This window comes from Octodon degus, unplaced genomic scaffold (assembly GCF_000260255.1).
Source record: "Octodon degus isolate 3935 unplaced genomic scaffold, OctDeg1.0 scaffold00019, whole genome shotgun sequence".
Taxonomy (NCBI): Eukaryota; Metazoa; Chordata; class Mammalia; order Rodentia; family Octodontidae; genus Octodon; species Octodon degus.
Window position 1 is genome coordinate 2,844,883 of NW_004524595.1, and position 22,802 is coordinate 2,867,684.

The 22,802-nt window shown below is 39.7% G+C and overlaps 1 protein-coding gene across 1 annotated transcript in view; it reads right to left on the reverse strand.

Annotated features, from left to right (window-relative positions):
* Positions 1–253: 253 nt before the first annotated feature.
* Clip4 (CAP-Gly domain containing linker protein family member 4) overlaps positions 254–22,802 on the reverse strand; it is a 116,849-nt gene continuing 94,300 nt past the window's right edge. The window contains exons 10-15 of the mRNA XM_023711105.1: positions 19,353–19,487; positions 17,183–17,306; positions 13,791–13,855; positions 7,651–7,723; positions 2,201–2,575; positions 254–2,128 (exon numbers count right to left, since the gene is read on the reverse strand). Coding sequence (XP_023566873.1) covers positions 2,254–2,575; positions 7,651–7,723; positions 13,791–13,855; positions 17,183–17,306; positions 19,353–19,487 — 719 coding nt within the window. The 3' untranslated portion in view covers positions 254–2,128; positions 2,201–2,253. The remainder of the gene's footprint in view (positions 2,129–2,200; positions 2,576–7,650; positions 7,724–13,790; positions 13,856–17,182; positions 17,307–19,352; positions 19,488–22,802) is intronic.

The window sequence follows — 22,802 nt, forward strand, 5'->3', positions numbered from 1 at the left end:
CAGTGCTTGAGGCTACCTTAAATAAGCAAATGAAATCCAGCCTGTATAGAAGAAAGTTAAGAGGACTAAAACACTGCAGAAGCACATCTTCAAGATAAACAAAGTGTACCTGAATAAAAAGCGTGCTGCCCTATAAGGTCTTTTCTAGGGAAGGGACAAAGCTAAGCAGTCACTATGGGGGGAAAGGCTCAGAGCACAAAGACTCTAGCGATGCAGCAAAGAAGTTGCAGAGAGGGTAAATGACAAGATACCATTCCAAACCAAACAGCTTCCCTTTTTATTAATGCTCAGAAATGAACTTTGAATAACATTTAATAGGCAAAACATAAATGAAAACATCTGATTTGTATGGATAGCATATGAAACATAAGTGCTATATGGCTTTAATAATCCTAATCTAAATATGAAAAGAACAATTGGTTCTTTGATCTCAAAATAAATTCAGTTGGCATTACTGCTTATAACTTATAATATTTCATATTTAAAAGAAAGAATTGATACTCAAGATCAGTAGAGTCATAGATTCCATGTTAAGGTATAAATAGAGCTTTTAAGAAATAATCTATATAATAAAATAAGTTTACTTTTTAATTGTAGAACAGTCATTTTCTTCAATCAATAAAAATATTCCTTGATTATAAAGCAGCCTTATATGGCAAATGTACTTCAGGAAAATAACTTCAGCAGTATTTGAAATACCACATTTTAAAAAAAGGCAACAGAGTGACAGAATGTAGATTTAAAATAGTATATTGCAAAATAGCTTAGCATATATTTCTAAGCACAAAGCAAGCTCCATTCTGAAGTATACTTTTAGTCTTATAAAGCAAACTCTTCCACTAGTTCTGTGGTTAAAGTCTAAATATTTACAACAGAAGATAAATCTTTACACACACAGGACAGAAACTTCAATACATTTCCACAAGACAAACGCATGTCATTATCGCTCTGTCGTGGAACTTGGTTTAACAAATGTTCGAGAAGGGTGATGACAACAGGCCTGCGAGGTGGCTCTGCAGCAGGCTGGCAGCAGCAGCCCCTGGAAACACAGGGCATCAGCTGCGGCAGATACAATACCACGCGCACGAACAGCAGAACAAAACACCCAGAAACCACGCACATCGACACACGTGAATACCGCACCCTTCCCAGCACATCTTCATTTGTTCTTTTCTGTTAAATACACTTTTTTAAAAAAATGTTCTTCAAATTCCAGAAGGAAAGAATGGCAAGTTCTCCACAAATACAAAAGTGCATCATGTTTTGAAAGTGCTGTGTGTTACAAATATGTCCAATAAAGAAGTTAAATAAGTACGTGCAAAAATTTGGCTTGAATTTGTAAACCTTAACCATGGGGCTTTCTGTAGTTCATACAATACAGATGAGGCAGGTAAGCAGCAGAAGACAAATCTCAGATTAGATACTTGGTGTAGAGGAAAGAACACTGAGCCTTGGGTCAGGAGACATTCACTCTTAGCTCTGCTAACCGACTCGGTCGGTATTGGCCCTGGTTAAGACAGGCTCCACCGCGTTATCAGCCTGGGCCAAAGGCAGAGCCAGACACCGCAAAACACATCTACCTCCCACATGCTAATGTATCTTCACATGAGCCATTCCCGAAATGGCAAGTGAGTTTACCAAAAAATATTAAAAATATTGTACCTACTTATGCTCTTAAAGTGCCTATTAGCAATAAAACACTAAAGAAAAAATTTTAAAACAACAGAACGAGGTCATGGAAACGTTATGTTCACCAAAGCTGACTGGAGAAAAAAAAAAAAAACTTACGTTTTTGACACTATAAAAAATACATTATGTGCAAACATGAAGCACAATGAGCAAAGTAATGCATCAGCTAATCAACTAATGGCACTTTTTTTTTAAGTCCCAGAATTTTCCAAGGCTTTAAAAACTTGCTTATTTTGAAATTGTTTTCAAGAGAACCATGATCCCCAGAGTTCATAATTGTGGTCTTTTAAAGGTATCTCTCTGAACTGTTACTGGTGGTTTTTGTGAGATAACTATACTGCATTTTCAAATTTTAAATAATGGTTAAACCATTTGCCATGGACTCTATTTTATACCATGTATGTGTGTGTGTATGAGAGAGAGAGAGAGAGAGAGAGAGAGAGAGAGAGAGAGAGAGAGAGAGAGAAAGAAGAGAAGAGAAGAGAAGAGAAGAGAAGAGAAGAGAAGAGAAGAGAGAGACAGAGTGCACAAGACAGCACTCACTGAATATTTTACAATTTTAACTCAACAACCATCATCCACAAGCTTTGACCCATTGATTCCCCGATAGGTTACTCTGCTCGGTCGAACCAAGACTCCGTAGTTGGGCTTACAGGTGAAGTAGCGCTTGTCACCCACAGCACCATCGTTTCTCCCCTTGGCGCTCCGGAGTTCCAGTCCAAGCCAGATACCTGACGCAAAGTCCGTGGGGCCCACGTACCTAACGGTACCCATCTCATTCGAGCTCGTGAGTAGGACCTGTGAACCCTCGTGCAGCTTCACACTCCCCTCAAGGCCACCCGCCGTGGTGGCGCTGCTCCAGCTGCGGCGCAGGACAGTCTTTGACCTGTGCAGAGGAGGAAAACAGGGACAGTCCTTAGGTACAAAGCCACAGACGGCATTTTACCACAGGCTTCCCACCATCAGAATCAGAGCTATTTTAATTCACAGAATATTTTAAGATCATAATTTGACCTTTCTAAATTCCAAGTAGCAACAATACAATATATTTTTAACATTTAAAAGGTCTTTCTCGCCTGGCTACTTTAATATAACCCTGATTTCAGTATCATCAGGTTTAGTCTGTGATTTATAAATATACACACACATGATTTCAATAAACAGCACTTAGAAAAATGCACTTATTCATATGTAATTATCAGTATTGTAAAATAAAGCAAAAGGAAAAGGAGCTAGCATTGTGGCTGTGACAAATTACCTTTTGATTCCAATTTGTCATAACTAAATCTTCCTCAAATGCCCATGAACCAAGAAGTAGATAAAAATGATGTAGTAGTTTTATACAATGAAGTACTACTCAGCTCTAAAGGATATCTTGAGGCTTATATAGGTAAATGGATGCAACTAGAGACCATACTTGCAAGTAAAATAAACCAGACTTGCCTGTGTAAATATCGGATTGTCTCCCTAGTGTAAACAACTGGAAGAGTAAATAAGATCCAAAACGGACACTAGATACTATGAAAGGGAAATAAACTTCTCAAAAGGAAAGAACAACTGGGATGGGAGAAAAGAAAAAAAGGAAGCTAGATAAATAGATGAAAAAATAATTGTACTAATTTTTAGTTTATTAAAAGGAACAGCTAGTGCTTATATTGTTTGATCAATTTTGTATGTCTATATCTGGTAATCTGAACAACTACCTTGAAGATAACAATATAAAATATGATAACCATTGTTAATTTCCTAGCACCTTGTTTTTAAATTGTGTATCATTTTGGGTTTTTTTTTTCTTCTGTTAAAAATAAAAAATTATTGTGTTCTAGCAATATTTCTTTCCATTAAAACATTTTTAAAATCTACAATTTTGGAAAATCAATGCCTGTCTGGGGAGATATAGACACAGCCGTGCCAACACAAGTCACTTCCCCAGGGGCCTCCAGGCAAGGCTTCAGCGCCTTTCCTCCCTACCATGGACACGAAAGAGCTGTGCTGCCCTGGCAGGGCTCGTGTCCTTTTCCTCCCAACACAGCATCACACCACCTGAAGTGGGGTGACTCCTGGTGCTGGCCTGCTAACAAGCCACCTGGAGCTCACCGCCAAGCCAGCCCCGGCCTTCACCCTGTGCTGCTCAGGGCCCTTCCTGCCTCGCCAGCCGCCAGCCGAAGTAGCTGGCCCTGACACTCACCCCAGCAGAAGCCTTATCTCTGTCTGCTGCCCTCTGCCCTGAGGCCTCAGAATGGACACCCAGAAAGCAGGGCTGGCTGGAGCTTTCTGCCCTCAGCCCACACCTCCTTTCCTCCGTGAGAAACCCTTTTCCTGTCACCGCCACAGACACCATCAGAGACTCTGGCCTAAACTGTGGGATCTTACTGGGAACAGATCTGGACCCTACAGATTTTATATTTCATTTTCTATTTTCCTTTACTTTTAAATATATTATAATACAATATTTCATTTGTTCCCACGAGCCACCCCATAAGAAAGCAAGAAGACTTTCATTTTATGGACAGGAGGCGGAAGCTCCGAGACATCCTGAGGCATCACACCAACATGTGACAGAGCTCTAATTGGAAAACAATCCTAAGTTCTTATTTCATTATCACATGGGATGCATAAATACAACAGTAAACAAGGCCATATGTAACGCTCATAAGCTGTATAAATCTTTACTGAGGGATATATAACAGGAAAAGTTAAGTGAATCATGCTTGTGTTCTCCAAATTCACTACAAATGGCTATTTTTTTGCAACCTGACAAACCTATAATTTTCACACGATGACAATAAGCTATCATTTCCTGAGCACTTAACACGCTTCTAACCTGTCACACAGATTATTTGTGGCTCACCAAAATCAGCAGAGGTCACGCTACCCTCTTTTCAACAGCACTGCCCTCCTTTCAACAGAAAGGGAACAAAAGCCTAAAAAAAATTAAGGGGCTAAGTGCTTGGCCTTGGGTCAGAGAGGTCCAGGTTGTCCAAGAAGAAAAGCCAGGATCTCGCAACCATATCAGTATCCACAGTGAAGAAAATGGTGTAAAATTGCAAGGTAAAAATTGTATTACCATGATATTAAATTTTAGGGTTACAACAGCTCAAATAATGTGGCTCTGGCACAAAAATATACTTCTAAATGACACAAAAGATAGTTTATAAAAACTAAAAATATACATAATTTTATGTGATAAAGAGTAAAACCTCAATACAATGAGGAAGAGGTGAACACTGAGTAAGGGAGGCTGTAAAATTTAGCTACTTGGAAAGAAATGATTCTTAATCACTCATTAAAAATCTAAAAACTCAAAACTAAATTCCAAATAATGCATTTTTTTAAACAACAGGGAAAAGCTAAGCTGGACATTTCCCTCCATTCAAGAACACACATGCACACATGCACTGGGGAAGCAGGAGGGACAGAGAGAGGGAGGCATGTTTTAAAAGGCTGGCATCCTGCTGGGCAGGGTGGCATACAGCTATAATCCCAGCACTCTGGGAGGCTGAGGCCGGAGGATGGGAAGATGGAGCCCAACCTGGGCAACCCAGTGACCTAGTAAGACCCTACCTCAAAATCAGAAAGGGCTAGGGACACAGCTAGTGCAAAGGCTGGATTCAATACATCTCAAGAAAGTTGGGCATCTATTAGCTAAGTTATGAATTTTTACTTATTATGGCACAATGTGATATCATAACAGTAATAATAAGTGGAGTCTTTAAGATGCAGTATTAAAAACACTGCAAAGTCACAGTGATGGAAAGCTTTAAAGAATGTGGGATTATGTTTATGATGTAGTAAGCGGGGAAGGCTCTCTACAGGACATAAAGAATAAGGCTCATCTAGGGGCCAGGGAGATGGCTCAGTAGAACAAGCGCTTGCCTGGCAAGAGCAAGGGCCTGAGTTCAATCCCTGGTTCCACCAAAAAAAAAAAAAAAGACTCATCTAACTTCACTACAACATTCAGATATGTGCATTAGAAAAAAGTTGAAGAGCCAGGAGTGGTGGCACAAACCTACAACCTCAGGCAGCCTTCCAGAGGAATCAAGTTCAAGTCCAACCTGGGAAATAACTAGACCCTGTCTCAAACTAAGAAATAACAAAAGGTAGCCCAGTGTAAAGTTCCTGGGTTCAATCTCCAGTACTGAATGAATGAATGAATGAATGAGTGAATGAATAAGTGAATGAAAAGTTAGAAAAGTGTATACCAACATGTTAATAGTAATACTCTCATCTAAGTGACATGATGATCTTTATCTGCATTTGTTTTAATGAACACTGCATAATCAACTTTCACAAACAAAAACTCTTATAAAGAAAAATTTCAATATCAAAAACAAGTGGTTTAATAAGCATTTAACATTCTAATAAAATTCACTCTGATTCAAAGTCAAGGCCCAACAGCTCAGAGAACCACTAGACCCAGAATTTCAGCACGTTGGAGTGAGCTCACTCATGCAACACCTCCTGGACGCCTGGGAAGTGGCAGGTATAGTGCTGAGCTCTAGGGATTTGTAAATGACAATCAATAAAATGTGACATGCTGTAACAAAGAGTGAGCAAGAGATACGGGGACCATATAGAGTGTGAGCAAAAGAGGAAGGAGGCTCTAAGAATAGGCACTTCAGTGAGGGAAGTGACAGGTGGAAAACCAGAAAAACAGACAGAAAAGGGAAAGCATACAGCAGCAGGAGAGCAAAACACAGGTGTTACTGTTTATTTATTTATTTTTTGGGGGGAAAGCAGTTTATAGAATGGCTGTCCATTGTGAGGACATTCCCATGAGCTAAGGCAGGAAACACAGGCGCTAACTATGCAGGCTCGGTATGCTGCGCCTGGAGTCTGCACCAGCACTTAGAATTCAGGCAGGAAGAACAAGCACATGACACAAAACAATGGCATTTTGGGCACCGGGACTGGAGGTGTTCTACCCAGACACCCCATCCAGAGCTGACCCAGCCCACAAGAGGGACTCCACACTCAGGACCTAATGCTGACTTGTGAGCAGAGGTTCCTGACGACAGGGAAAAGGGCTGAAATCAGCAGGTGGGGATGCGGAGAGCAGAGACAGGTGTGCACTCTGGGCCCATCCCGACTCTGTGAGGACCACCTTGCAATCTAGGCTCTCTTTATTACTTGCATTATTGGCGTGAGATGCGTAAGGAATTCTGAGGGCAGAAGAGTGGCTTCCAAACCCCTCTGCCACTTTCTCCTCTGAACAAAACCGTTCGTTTTCTTCGTATAGAAAACAAGTATGTGTGCCGTCCCTCCCTCCTGCCTTTGCACGCCACACCCTCTCCGCCCCTTATCTCCCTGCAGCAGGCACATCCGCTAGCCCACACCTGGACACTGATGCTGTTAGCGCTCTCCCTTCACAATCTAGTACACCTCGAGGTCTCTGCCCAGTAACATGTTCCATTCTTCCAAGAACTTCTGAATGTTTTCAATTAACTGGAGCACAAAGTGACCACTTTCAGTGCTTTACCTAATCAAGCAAGACCAGCATCAAAGTGACAACATTGGTGACAGTTTTGAGTAGTGTGCACTTAAAGGGCAAGCTGTAGTATTTTTTAAAAAATACTTGTCAGATTACCTTAACCAACTAACTAGGCCTTACATTTCTTTCAAGTATGCTGACCCTATTAAATCAAGTCTTTGATTAATTCAGTAAAGAGTTTAAAATCAATTCAATAAAAACACAAAATGTAAATTCCTCCAACTTTTATTAGTAAGAGTACTAACCTCTCTGAGGAGCAAATTTATGCCATAGACTATTTTTAGTCACTTGTGACATTTTTAATCGAGCTTTCAAGGGAGGAAGAATTCAATACACTGATCACACCTTCTCTCTTACGTGTTAAAATTCTACCGAGCAATGTACTAGATAAGAATTCCACTTCTCTTCTTTCACAGACTCTCGTCATGTTCATCTTGAAAGGCGCTTTTCTAAATCTTCTCAATACTCACTTGGCAAATGCATTTCTCCTGTTAACCTCTTTTTGGGAAGAAGCAGAAGTTGTGCTAAAACTTCTCCTAAAACCTAAATATGAAAGTTCAGGTTAGAAGAGGAGACATAACCCACACATTTTCAGTTCTTATTGAAAGTTCTCTTTTATCATCTCTTCTATAAATGTTCTAAGATACTGAAGGTTTCTTTGGAGAAAGGCAAGCACGTGTACAAAACATAACTGTACTTTAGATTTCTTGACAGATTTTTATTTTTACTTTCCTGATCAAGCTACATGCATATAGGAATAAATTAAGATTACCTCTGGAGATTTTACTCTGATTTCTTGAAAAATATAATAAAATGAAATTATATACTGATAAAGCTTATTCTACTTATTATAATTAAAATCTTACACTCTTGATAATCACATGAAATAAAGGGTACAATAGTTTTTAAAACATTATCATTAAAGATACCATTTATAAAGCATTTAACAATAAGCTTCAGAACTCATAGCTGTTATGATGACCATAAAAAGTTTTTGAAAAAGACTTCACAGCAGTTAAATTTTTAAAGAGGAATGGGCAGATGTGCTGAAAGAAACCTTTGATGGAAGAGAATCTACTACAACTGTAAGTTTTGAAAAGAAAATACTGTTACACTGACAAAATAGCACCATTCCCAGAGGCTCCAAAATAAAAAGAGAAACCACAAGAGCTGAAGCAGCCCACAAGCAATATGCTAGCATGAATGACAGGGTTGCTCCTCCTCGGGGCGAGGACCCTGCCTGCTGGCTGCTCAGTGCTGCCCGGAGGCCTCTCCCAGAAGACTCCTGATGAGAGGAGTGCGTGCTCAGGGGATTCCTTGTGAGAAACAAAGGAAACATGGTTTCAGTGAACAGAAAGCAAAGTGGCTTGTGTTCACCTTCATGCTCAGCACAAGGTAAAGTTTTCTCTCCTCACGATTTGTGACCGTGAGTTGAATTCACGTTATTTGTACAATAAAAAAGATTGCAGAGACTACAAATTAAAGTAGTCTCAGGTTGGCAGTGCTTGAAGGTGACTAGCAGAAGTAAATACAATCTCTGGAGGCATTGACACAGGCCTTGGAGAATTCTCATCTGCAAAATTCTGAGTAAGATAAGCATCTCACCATAATGCATTACAAAAATCACAAGGAAAGAAGGCGCCATGAGGTGGGCTTAACAGAAACAGATGGCAGAATCAGACTCACAAAACTTAAGAAATTGACTTACTTCATACAAAGCAAATGACCTGAGGCTTTTGAAGACACAGATGAACTTGAAAATGTGGACAAATAAGTGATGGTTAGGAACAAGCAGGTTTGCAAAGAGAAAAACATAAAATTTTATAATTAATAAATTTGTGGTTGCATTAAGCAGCAGAATAACATAACTGAAGAGAGAATCAGAAAATACATTGAAGTCTGACTCTGAAGATATCAAAAGGGGACCCAAAAAGGAAGTTCTGAGACATATAAAGGAGACACAGGAAAGAAAATAGGAAATGAACGCACAATTAAAATTTCTAAAGGAGACAAGAAAGAGAAAGCAAGAGAAATATTCAAAATGTAATGGCTAAGAATTTTATAGAATTAATCAAAGTTATCAATTGTTAGATCCAGGAAGACAACTGATTCCAAAAGGATACACAAAAAAAAAAAAAAATCTCCACCCAGAAACATCATAGTAAAACTGTAATTCAAAGGAAAGAGGGCTCTTTAAAAGCAGCTAAAAAAAAAAAAATGTTTTAATGTAAAATCACCACAACAATTGGGATTAGTTTCACAGTGACAGAAGTCAGAAAACTGGAGAAAGGAGTCATGATATCGGTGTTCAGAAAGACAGTATTTTTCAACCTAAAATTGTAAACCCCCCCCAAAAAAAAACACTACTGGAAAAGGCAAATGAAACCAGAGATTGCACGTGGGGTAAAAACAAAATGATCCAAGTAGAAGTTGTGGGGATCAATAAAGACGCTAGTCAATACATGATTACAGTTTAGACCTAAAATGTTCCCCCAGCGCTTGTCCAGAGGTGGGGCTTTGGGAAGGTGATGGGGTCACAGGGTGCCATACTCCCCTCCAGAGCTGGATCTGAAGGTGGGGCCTGGTTGCAGGTGGGTCACTAGGGGCACAACCTAGGAGGGCACATTCTTGTCCCCGGCTCCTGCTCTTCTTTCTCTCTTCTTCTAGCCCTCTCTCCCTCCCTCCTCCTGCTTCCTGATAACAGCCTTCTTCCGCCACACTCTTCTGCTACAACATCTCTCCTTTGGAGCCAGTCAACCATGAACTGAATCCCCTGAACCACGAGCCAAGTCACGGCCCTCCTTTGCATGGCAGGCATCAGGCACTGTGTCCTAGCAATGGAAAAGCCAACTAATGCAATGAGTTAAGTTCAATAAACTAAGACTGTACGAAACTTGATGATAATGTGAAATACCCAGGAAATATAAAACAGAATCAAGACAACTGCACTTATAAAGATTTTCTATTATTTGGAAAAGTATAAGAATGATTAGACATTATTATGTACATTAAGTTATCTATGGCAACTACTAAAATATTCATTCATAGTATAACTTATATACAAGTAAAAGGAGGTTAATGGAATGGATAAAAAGTGGGTAAGAATATAACCAGAAGTCAAGAGAAGAAAAACATTTATCATACACAAAATATAGATCAAGTAGAAAGCAAAATAGCAAAACTACTATCACTAATATATCAGTAATTGCATTAAATTCAAATGGGTGAAATTTTTATATTAACAATATGGACAAATTATTTTTTAAAGTAAAACACAATTATATTCTACTTAGGAAACAGTTTAAAAGCATAATGGAAAGGTTACAAAATCAATGGGCAGAAAGAGATGCATCAGGCAAATACTTAACCAAAAGCAAGCTGACATAAGGCAAAAAGAATTATTATGAGCAATACCATTTATAACAACAACAAAAAACAAGAGACATAAATATAAATCAAGCAGCATTACAAGGTCCATGTGAGGAAACCTATACAATTCTGATAAAAGAAATCAGAAAACACACACACTGGCATCACTCTCATCCTTAGGGTGTGCTCTGAGACTCCCACTGGAGGCCTGAAACCCCAAACAGTACTGAATCCAGTACTGCATGCGCAGAGCTACATTTTCTCCATATACACATATCTAGGATGAACTTCCATCTTTTCACTTAAGGAAGTACTTTTCCTCTTTCACATATCTGAATTTCCAACATTATTCTTTTCATACTCTGGACCCATTATTAAGTGAAATTAGCATTACTTAAAGTCAAGTAATAGTGAAGCAGTCAATCAGGTAAGCCACAGAGGGCTCTAAAGAACCAAGAGGTGGGCAGCACTCATGTGAACGGTTATTCTGGCTAAAAGGGTGATTTATATCCTGGGCAGGTCAAGCAGGACAGGGTGACAGTTCATCACACCACTGAATTGTTCAGTTTTGGAATTTCCTCATTTGATATTTTCAGAGTTCAGCTCCCTATGGGTAACTATCCCCATAGAATGACCAACTGTAGGTTAGGAGAGACTACCGTAAATAAATGGACAGCTAATCCATGTCCATAGATGCAGTAATAAGATCTCAGGTCTTCTCATTCTGATCTTTATATTCAGTGTAATCTCAATCAAAATCCTAGTTATCTTATGGATTTCAACAAAATGATTGTGAAGTTTATATGGAAAGGTAACACAATATCAAAGGAGAACAAAGTAGAATGATTGCTACCACTCAAGTTGAAGCATACCAGAAAGCCACTGCAGTCAAGACAGTGTGGTGAAGGGACAGAAATGCATCTGGGGAAAGCCCACAAATAAATAGACATAAACACAGTCAGCTGATCCCTAAGAAAGGAACAAAGGCAATACAATGGAGAAAGGACCACCTTTTCCACAAGGGACGTTGCAACAACTGGACATCCACATGCAAAGAAACTCATCCACATACAGGCCTTACACCTCTCACAAAATCTAACTCAAATGCATCTCAGATCTAAATAAATAACACAGAAGTACACAATTTCTAGAAGATAACAAACAAAAAAATCAGGATGACTTTGGGTTTGGTGAAGACCTACTATACCAAAAGCATAATCCAGAAGGGAAAAAAAAAAAAACAAAACTAATCTGGACCCCATTAAAGTCTTAAACTTCTTCTCTATGAAAGACACTGTTAAAATAATGACAAGATACATGAATTGAGAGGAAACATTTTCAAAGATCTCAACTGAGAAAGGCCTGGAATTTAAAATACAGAAAGAACTCAACATTGAGAAAATAACAAACACAATTTAACTGGGCAAAAGACTAAACAGACATTTCATCAAGAAGGTCAACTGACTGCAAGTAAGCATACGGAGATGCTCAACAGCTGCCGGGGTCTGGACTGCGCACCCCAAAATTTCCATGAAGTCCCCACTTCCAGTGCCTCAGAAGGTGACTGCACTTTCACATGCGGTTTCAGTGGTTAAGGTAAAATGAGGTGGGGGAGGGTCCTGACTCAGTGTGAAGGGTACCTTTATTGAAATAGAAGACTAGGACACTGATACACGGTGGAACAGAAAAGGCAGTGTGGTGGCCTCCGCAGAAGACAAGCCAGGGCAGCCCCAGCAAACCTATACAGCACGGGGCCTTAGCAGGAACTTCAAATTAAAGCAACAGGTCTCCCAGGACGGCAAAAAGCCCTAGGTCACAAAAGTTTGCCTCAACAAATATTTAAAGACTGGCATTATACAAAAACCTTCCACAGGTAATTATTCACATGGAAAATAAAACTAAATTAGATCCATAAGGTATCATACACAAAAATCAATTCTTTTTTTTTTTTTTTATGCATTTTTATACAGGGTCTCACTATGCAGCTCGGACTCCTAGGGATCCTCCTGTTTTCAGTTTCTCCAGCTCTGGACTTACAGGCCTGCTCCACCATGCCCAGGCATGGTGGCCGGCTCAGCATGCCCAGGACAAGGCCAGTGTGGCATGTGGTGCCTGGGATTGAACCCTGGGCCTGCGCTTGCCTAAGCGGGTGTTTAGTCTAGTAAGCTATCTCGCCAGCCCCAGAAAAAAAAATCAATTCTAAGTAAATTGACAATTGTGAAAAACAAAAGTATAAAAGTTTTATAGAGCAGTATAAAAAATATATTTGTGATTTTGTCTTAGGGAAAAATTTTGTCACATAAAAAATGCAGGCCACACAATCATTTGCTTTTTTTTATTTGCTCTTTTGACTGTATAAAATTTAAAGACTTCTGCTCAGCAAAAGACACCAAAAAGACAGACAAGATGAGAAAAGAAAAGACAAGACAAGTCAGGACACTAACTGAACAAGATATTTGCAACACATAAAACTGACAAAATAGTACTACACAAAATATAAGAAGAAATGTACAAACTAGTAAGCACCCAAAAGAAAAGTAGGCTAGACTTGACCAGGTAAGTGAAGGAAGTGTATACGGCCCACAGACTGAACACAAACTCAACTTCATCTGTATTCTGGAAAATACAAACCAAAGCCACAATGACAGACCAGAACCTGAGATAGCTCAGGTTACTCTGGAGGCAGAGGCAGACTACTATGAGTTTGAGGCCAGCCTGGCAACACAGTGAGATCCTATCTTAATCAATCAACCAAACAAATAATAAACATAACATAGGCAAAAATTTCCTGGCCAAGCAAGAGAAATGTTGGAGAGCTGAGGGAGGACAGAGGGTGCATCAACAGCTAATGGGAATATACATGTTCATACAACAATATAGTCTGCAACAGTCAAACACAGGATATACCTCAGAAAGGCATCAACTACAAAATACATCATATATCTCAACTGAATGCTAAATAATAAAGCAGCAAATACTCAAAACTAAACACATAGTGTTTATTGATATATATGGGATATATGAACAGGAAAGTAGATGAGACAGGGCTGGGTACTCAGGGATTTCTACAACACCAGAGATCATCTTCAACTGAAGGTGGACATAAGATGTTTGCTCTGTGATTCCATAAACTATGCAAATATATCTCAACTAGATAGAGACAGACACACGTCACAATACAATTTTTCAATGAATGACAACAAAGAAATGTTTATTAGGAGCACAGTATGTGTCATCTTACCAGGATAAGAATGATTCTGTTTGTTTGAAGAAATTTCTGAAAGGGTATCCAGGGAATCCGACAGTCTAGGAACAAAACAAAGCACGCCTCATTAGAAGTAGCTGGCGTCTGGACATACAGCTGCCTCTTAATCGAGGCTTCCACACCAGTTTCTATTTCATTCCTTCAACAAGTATTTACTGAGCACTCCAAGAGCCAGGAGTAAGATTCAATCGAGCATGGGAAGCAGGCAAGAATCAATGAACAGGTCCTGAGGTAAGTAAAATAATATAGGAAAAAAGTAAATTTAAAATGTCTTCCTTTAAAAATAAGGACCTGATTTTATTTTATTTTTTGGAGCCTTATTAAAATAAGTATATTTTACATTAAATGCACCACATGTGCAATCAAAACTGTGAAAACATCACTAATTCTTAAACTGGTACATATACTGGCCAAGTTTGTATAAGTCTGATTTTTCTGATAAAGCTGTATCTAACACAGCTCAAGGCCCTTTATATTTGACTCTAAGCACAATCATAAAGTTCATCTTGCCAAGGAGTTTCTCTTCATTTTTTTTTTTTTTGTATTCAAATCATTACTTCTACAAAGCCGATCCCGACAGCCTCATTTCCTTCCAACTGTTTGCTGACCTAAATCTGCAAGACCTTCATTTGTCAATCACCTTTTCCAATCTAATTTGTTTTCACCAAGAACTCCTCCAACTCTTACAGCATTTGCAGTTTTATTTCAAAATTCATGGGCTTCCTCTGTACATATCCACAGCACAACACAATCAAGAAGGGACACACAGACACAAAGAGTATGATCTGATGACTAAGACAGATACCTGAAGTGACAGCGGAGAGAGGCTTAACTCTAGAGAAGATCAGCTCATTAGAAATAAGTGCCTAATGGTAAGAACTAAGAAAATAAGTACTATGCTTCACTAAAGATAGCTTGAGGGTGGAGGCTGTGGAGACCAGGGAAAGGAAAAGGAGCAGAAAGGGAGGGATCTGACTTGGTCTACTCACTAAGTTTTATTATCATTTTTCTAAAAAAAAAAAAATGCTGGCATATATATTAACCTCATAAAGGCATTAATGAAATGAAAATGGGGTCATGGTAGGTCTAGAAGTCATCCAAACAGACAGGAAATAATATGCACAAAGATTCTGGCATAGGAGCCACATTTTGAAAAATAGAAAGAGAGAAAACAAAAGGTCACTGACAATTCTGAGGAAGAGAAAATACAAGGTGAGACTATACTTTGTTATCATTTCATTAAAGCTGTCTTCAAGCAGTACTCAGTTTAAAATCTTTTCTAAGATCAGCAAGGTCTTTAGAAAGCTCAAAACTGGTTTGGATTAGACACTCCTCAGAATCAGAGACCATGTCTCTTTATTTGTTTATAGAATGCCTAACACAGCACAAAGTGCTAAAAGACACTTAATAGTATTTGATGATGATGAATGAGACAATCAGAAGATGACAGGAAGACAGCTGGATTGCGATAGCAGTTCGTTTAGAGAGCCGGGTTTCTTGTAAGAACAGGGGGCTGCTTTCAAACGCACCACCTTAAAGAAGACCAAATAGAAGGCAAACAAAACACAAAGTGAAAAATAAAAGACTCCCTAAACAAAGCAAGGGGAAAAAATGAAACCATGAGGAAGAATATGGCTGCACAAGAGAAGAGAAAAGGCTGCTCCAGAACAGAATGCACTCAACTGGGAATCGGACCTTATCAATGTGCGTTGTGCCTACAACACGCCAAGCTGTGTTCTCTGAGTAATCAAACACGGATGGAATCCCAGCGCGTGCTCCTGAGCAGCAGGAAGGCCTTGGCGGAGCCTGTGGCAGTGTGCTGAAGATGCACGCGAGCACCTGAGAAACGGCGCACACAGAACCTGGCGGGTGACTCAGCAGGACGTGATGCCCTCTCAGGCACTGGCAAGACTCCGGTCCTGAGGAGAGGTGTGGGAGCTCCACATGCCTCACGGGGCTCTGCAGAAGAACACACATGCCACCCTGTCGCCTCTCCAGGCCATACTTTCCTCATCTGCAGAACAGGGCTCAGACCCAGGGCTGTGGAGAGTGAACCGCTACCACACTGCCAGTGCGGAAAACAGCACCCTCTCCCATGTGTGCCACTCCTTAGCCGGCATCTCCTTTCTGTCATTTAACAAATACAAATGAGCAAAGTGAGCTGAGGGAAAAAAGCAATAATTAAGTAACAAGCTTGGGCTTAGTCCACACGCCTCCATTAACTAGCCAGATGGCTTTAGCTAAGTTACTTTTTCTCTCAAAACCTGTTTTTTACCTGCAAAGTGGGAATGATCCTAATAGCTCATGGCTGCCTAGGCCTGAGAGGAGGGCTAATGACAGGCAGCTGAAGGACAGGTAGACAGCCTACTGCTAGCTAAATGCTAACAGATATGTGTAATAATTACGGTTCTGTTCCAGCTTACCTGACCAAAGGAAAGGACACTGAAGTGAGGAACTACAAAGCACTGCATAAGAATGTTCTACTGCAATGAAGAAGAAAACAGTCTGAAATATATCTTAAAAGAAGGACGTTAGGGGCCGGGGAGATGGCTCAGTGGAATAAGCGCTTCCCTGGCAAACAAACTGAGGAACAACATGGATATTAAAAACTTTAATCTGCCCAGACACAGACACGATCTTGTTAGGAAACCTGATGCCACTCCCAGTTCTACTCTCATGAATCCAATTACACTACCTGTGTATCTCTCATCTGAAAACCACTATTCCACTTCCTAGTCACTGAGAAGCGCACCACACTGCTTCTTCCGGCATGTAAGAAAAGGCACTTCCCACTGCACCCAGATTTTCATGAGGACTTGTTTCTGCTCAACTTGTTTTTTTAAAACCAAGTGATACTTAAGTGTACTATCTTACAAAGAAGCACCGAAGAGGTTTATTATATTTAATCCTTGAAACTTCACTTCCCCCAAAGATCGACTGCCTGCCTATTTTTGAAAACTGAAGGAATCAGAGGGAAAGAGTCATTTTGGTTCCATTAGGTTTGGAGGAGAATGAATGGGTGCCTGCTGGCAGGAAATTTAATGTAGTTAGGATGTGACTGAAGCAATCAGAGAGCATTTTTACTTTTGTTTGGATGACAGATGATGCTTGCTGCTCTCACTGTTCTTAGCTGCACACACCACTCCTAATAGCCTACACACACTCAGAGGGCTTGCAAATGAGGAAGGAAGGAGGTTTTTAAAATTGAAAATCCTCAGCAAGGAAAATTTAGCTACCGTGCACCTTCCCTGTGGCTGGTTAACCCCTGGAAAGCAAGTGGAGCGTCATCCAGATAAAACTGGAACCTCCCTGCGCACTGCCAGTGACAAAAAGTTCATGCAGATCAACCCAAGTTCCACTTTTCTCACCTTTGCACCCTGGATGGGGGAGCAAATATTCCATATCTCGGAGAACAACTGAAATACTGCACACCTCCAACTGAGCCATCATTCTTGCCGTGGGGCTTTTCAAGCTCTATACCGTACCAATATCCTAGAACATGAATATTGAATGATAAAAGCATCAGCACTTTATTCAAAACCGTTTTACTGTTATACGAACCCAGAGTCTGAGGTTTTCACATTTTCACAAATGACCATAATGATGGAAAATCATCACGTTCGTTAAGCTTTCAAGTGATAAAATTATAAAGTAAAACTTGAAAATTTGAAAAGTGGGGGAAAAAAATGTTACCAGCGTAACTGCAAAGCAGTACATTAAAGAAGGAAAATAAAATGCACAAACACAAATATGCAAAGGATTAGCTCTACGCAAGTAGAATACAACCAAAATGTATCTTAAAACTGTAATGAAAAAGAAACTGCCCTTGACTTTCCAATAGTATTTCAATGAGAGACGTGTAATGTGATTCATGTATAAATCATAAAATGAACACGTGATCGTTTCATTTCATTCTCCCACTATTACGACACCAGAAACAGTTCATAAGTAACTAACAGGCCAAGATGACACAGGAAACACTGCTAGACGCCATGGTGACTCTGGTTTCTCTCTCTTGTCTCCCTTAGATCAAGATGGAAAGAAAACCATTTTTAACTTAAATGGAAATATTTACGCTAGCGAATAGGAAGAATTTTCTTTTTTTTAATAGGAAGAATTTTCCTATTAAACCTAGATAACTTTTAGCATTTAAAGTTTCTCAGCCTGAGAAAAGGAAATAGGATATCTTCTTCTACAGAGCCTAAAACTGAAGAGGAAACGTTACTTTTATTCTTTCCACCAAAATAAAATACATGGACTTACTCCTAGTATGTCCTAACTAATCTCAATCACTTCATGGAGGATCTAAGGAAGTCATGAATTACAAACAACACAGAAGCCATCTCGATTCATGGGCTTACAATAAGAAAGTGGTATTAATGCAGGAATGTGTTGTAGGACAGTTCTCCACAGCAGGAGGTACTCATTACCTGGCTCCAGACTGTCTTTCCCTAGATGGCTGTGTAGAGGACACCCTTGGAGGACAAAGATAAGTCTTTTTCCAGAGCAAAAGGCAGGCACACTGGCCAAAAGGGTTCGGATTCCCTAAGCTCAGGGCTCCTCCTCTGGAGCATGGCCTTCTGGGTATGCAGGCATCACCTGCCCGTCTGCCCCGCCATGCTGGGCTCAGGGATTGGGCAGGAAAATGCTAACACTCGGGCTACGGGTGTTACTGGGGTTCTGAAGGTCCCTTGTCTCTGGGTAGGACTCTCACATCTTCCACCAACATCTGTGCAACTGTGGCAGGCTAATTTGCTAGCTGCAAACGGGAATCAATTCTCAGATCCTGTGCAGTTATTCATAGCATTCTGTACTACAGACTTGCTATTGTTGGTTCCTTTAATCAATGTTCTAAGTAACCTTTCCCTAAAATGCTGCAATGCCACCATGTGTTAAAATAGCATATTGCTATTTAAAACACACAAACATGATTTCATTCAACTGGCTATTGAAAATTATAATCTCTGAAAATGAAAAAAAAAAAGTAGTCTTTATTTTTGGAAACATACATTACGTATATACTGGGATTAATATCTAAACCCAAAAATATGTATTTTGAAGGTCCCAGGATCCATAAAAACTCTATTGTTTTCATTATCCCCTTCAAGGCACCCCATAAAAGCTATAGTTACCTCATTACCTGTTCATCTTAAAGCTACCTTTGGAAATACACTCATCCTAAAATGTTTTCATTATCATTTAGCACACTTGGCAACCAACACAGACTTGGGAAGTAACAACTAATTTTAAATTAGACAAATGAAACCATAATTAGCAAGAGAAATTTCTGTAATTGGCAATGAAATTCGTGTTCATCTGAATACAAACAATCGGAGTCCGTACACTGCTTTCACGTTTTCTGTGTCACTACTATCATCCACAGAATAATCGTGTTATTAATGAATTCATGTTAATCATGAATTCTGTACAGTTAAATTTTATTTACCTGTAAAATTTTAAATCTTTTGTATTCTAAGGAACCAAAGTGAGCAAAAGAAAGCAAGAAGGCAAGCAAGCCCACCCACTCAGATTAATTACCTGGAGCAAAATTTGTTGTCCCAAAGAACTTAATAGTGCCAACTCTCTGCCCTACCACCAAGACTCTGTCTCCAAGTTGGAGCTCTCCTTCCCGACGGGCATTACTTGCTACAGACGTTGCTGAGGAATTTAAACCTGTTTAGGTGGTGGGTAGGAGAAAGGAACAGAGAAAAGAAAGGGGAAAAATTTTAAAAGCACTTTAATAAAAAAAAAATCACTATGATTTTTAGTCTAGTTAGTCAGAAGTCTTGATACTTGAAGCCTTTCACTATAAGTCATTTGTGGTGTATTCCTGACACAGAAGTCATGGTACTCAAAGGAAATATGAAGGGCCTCCCCAGAAGATGATAGCCATGGAAAATTCACACATACACCAGATTCTTGCTGAAGAACCCACTCTTCCAGAATGGTCTACTGTACTCCACTAGAAAAGGGATCAGCACACATTTTATGTGAAAAGTAAGATAGCACATCACTTTAGGTTCTGTAAAGCCAACTACTTCTATCACAGTAACTAAATTCTGCTGTTGAAGCAGGAAAGCAGATAAAGCCCATACAAAAAGGAATGCACACAGATCAAGGTGAAGGTCAGACTGGCCACTGGGCTACCATATGCCAACTCCTAGACTACTAAAATGCGAGGATTACTGGAGTTCACTTGCACTTAAGTGTAAATGAAGAATGGGACTTGTTAATAAAGCTGTTGAGCACCCCCAAGCTGAAAATTCAAAATGTGAAACTTTTGAAGCACCAGGGTTCAAATTAACATTCAGATTAGAATGCCAACATTCAAAAGCTTTCAGATTCTGAAGAATTTAGATGTTCAGTCAATGCAGCCCATACAAATACTCCAAAATCCACCCCCAATCCAAAATCTGAAGCATTTCTGCTCCCAAGCACGTTGCATAAGGTTGTTCAACCTCTAACTAACCCAATGAATCCACATTTCCTATTTAAGAATAAAACCACCCCATTGTCAACTTGATTCAAAACTAAACTCTAAAATGCATTTTTTAACATTAGAACCCTAGAGAAACACTGTCCCAAAAGCTGGTCAAATACAATGGCTGAAGGAGAAGAGATGAGGTGCCAGGCCTTATCCTGTAAATCCTTAATTGGACTAAAAAGCTAACATCTAGAAAGACAAGAGAGCCCTAGGTGAGGCCTGGTGTATGGGTGATACACTGGGCCAACATGAGGCGTCTAGAAGCTTAACTAAGTAACTCAGCAGTTCTCTATCCTGGAGAGTGGAGCACATGCCCTACTGCTCTAGGATGTTGTCCACTGTGTCAACTTGAGAAGTTTCGAAGTTCAACTAAGTGATTTAGCTGGGTGACTCAGGGTCCTTACTTTGTCAATATCCTCAGCTTGTGGAAGAAGAGGGCCCAGACAGAGTGTAAGCATGGGGAGACAGCCAACATACAACGTAAGGCAAAAAAAAAGAGGCTTGCTGCACCCCCACCTTGTGCTCTTGTCATATTTGCTGTCTTCTGCCACCATCTGCCAACTTGAACTGTTGCCCCTGTTCCAGGCCGCCTTGCCTTGGAACCAGCTGATTATGGACTGAAACCTCCACAAACTGTGAGCTAAATAAATAAACCTTTCCTTCTCTGATTTTGGGTGTCAGGTATTGTCTCAGCAAGAAAAAAATAGCCAAGAGTCCTAGGAAGGAGAGTAAGTCACACTGTGATAAAGGAGAAACTAAAAATGTGGGAATAAATGAGAGAATATAAGGCCAGGGAGGGGAGTCTGGACAAACTGTTACACTAAAAAAACTCGGTCCCTCTTATATAACTTCTATAGCACTTTGTAGCTGGTAAAGTTCTCGCATAGAAATCACAGTGATTAAAAAAAAAAAAAAAAAAGCCAACAAACTCAGGATTAACTAACCAGTGTTTACAGCTCACAGATTAACCCCACGACTGTGATCAGAATCCTCAGGTCCGTCCTGAGTGTCTACATATAAGCAAGACCGGGAGCCCAGGGGCGGGCAGGCCCAGTGAGGCATTAGGCTTCCTCCCAACCTCTCCCACTCTAACCCTTTCTTTCCGCTCCTCTCCCTGATTCTTTACCCTCTCTTTCCTTTATCATCCACTCTCTATAGGTCACGTCCCCCTCAAATATAAAAGCCTGCAACAGAAACAAGATCATTCTACTCATCTTAAAAAAAGAATAAAATTAGGTGGGAGGTAATATATTTTCTAAGATGAAACAGATATTTTTCCTTAAAAAAATGTCTTAATGAAATGTCTCTGGGATTCCACAGTTTCCTTTCTCTACCCACCCCCTTGACAGCTCTTCTTTCTCACTGGTAATCTATCTTTGTCTTCACTATTCAGTCTAGATAATCCTCAAATTTATAAAACTAAAAAATGCTAAGTATATGCAACTACTTCTTCAAGTTTTCAAAAGCTCTTCCATACCTACATGAGTATTTGGAAGCCAAATATAAGTCCAAAGTCCAAGTCCAATGTACACAGAACAAGCAGGCCCGCTGTGTCATTGTACCATCCTGCCCTTCGTGCCTCCTGGCACTCTGGATGGGGCTGGGGAGCTATTCAGAGAACAGTTATCCCAGGTACACAATTCCAGGCAGAGCTACCAGGTTTCCTGCTTTTAGGATTCCAACTTTTCGGTTTATTTTTATCAATGCTGCTGCTTGAGAGTTTGGAGGTTTTTCCACCTCCATCAATAATACATTTTAGAGAGGAAGAAAATCATGTCATGAACATTTTCTATAATGAATCACTGGCTCAGGACAAGTATTAGAGATGTTATTAAAAAAAATTAGTCATTATCATGAGGGTCATTATGAACAATTTATGCCAAAATGGCCTTGCTTCCTTTTAAGACAAGTTTACTATTTAAGCAAATACATAGGGGGCCTTCCTGATTTTTAACAAGTCTGGCAAAGTATCTTGTGTCTTGCCAAAGACAGCTAAAGAAAAATGGAATGAGTGAGATTATGCCGGACCCATGACCACATGAAAAGCCACATGAGAATAAACTTCACTGTCATCCTGGAAGGAAAGTCTCTGGCCCTCTCCAACAGAGTTTTAAACAATGAGTTCAATAAAAACAGAGACCATATGCTTTTCAATATGAAGATGACATAAAATCATGTGAAAAATTAATGTGCTCAAAACCAAAGTTCATGTGGGAGGAAACCACTAAGAATAAATTAAAGAAAAATAAATGCAATATCTTGTATCTGACAACAAAACAAAGAGACTTGGCTAGGTCCAAGGGAGGCAAGGAAGGTTAAGATTGCAAATGGTACAATCTGATTAATACATGGGGTTCCTTCTACACATTTAAGAAGAGAAAATCTACTTACAAACAAAACAAGATAAAAAACATCAAGAAAGCCTGGTTGAAAAAGCCATAGAGGGTGCCTGCCCCTTAGCTCAGTTCTTTAAGTGGCTGCTTCAACCAAGCAGTCAGGCTCAG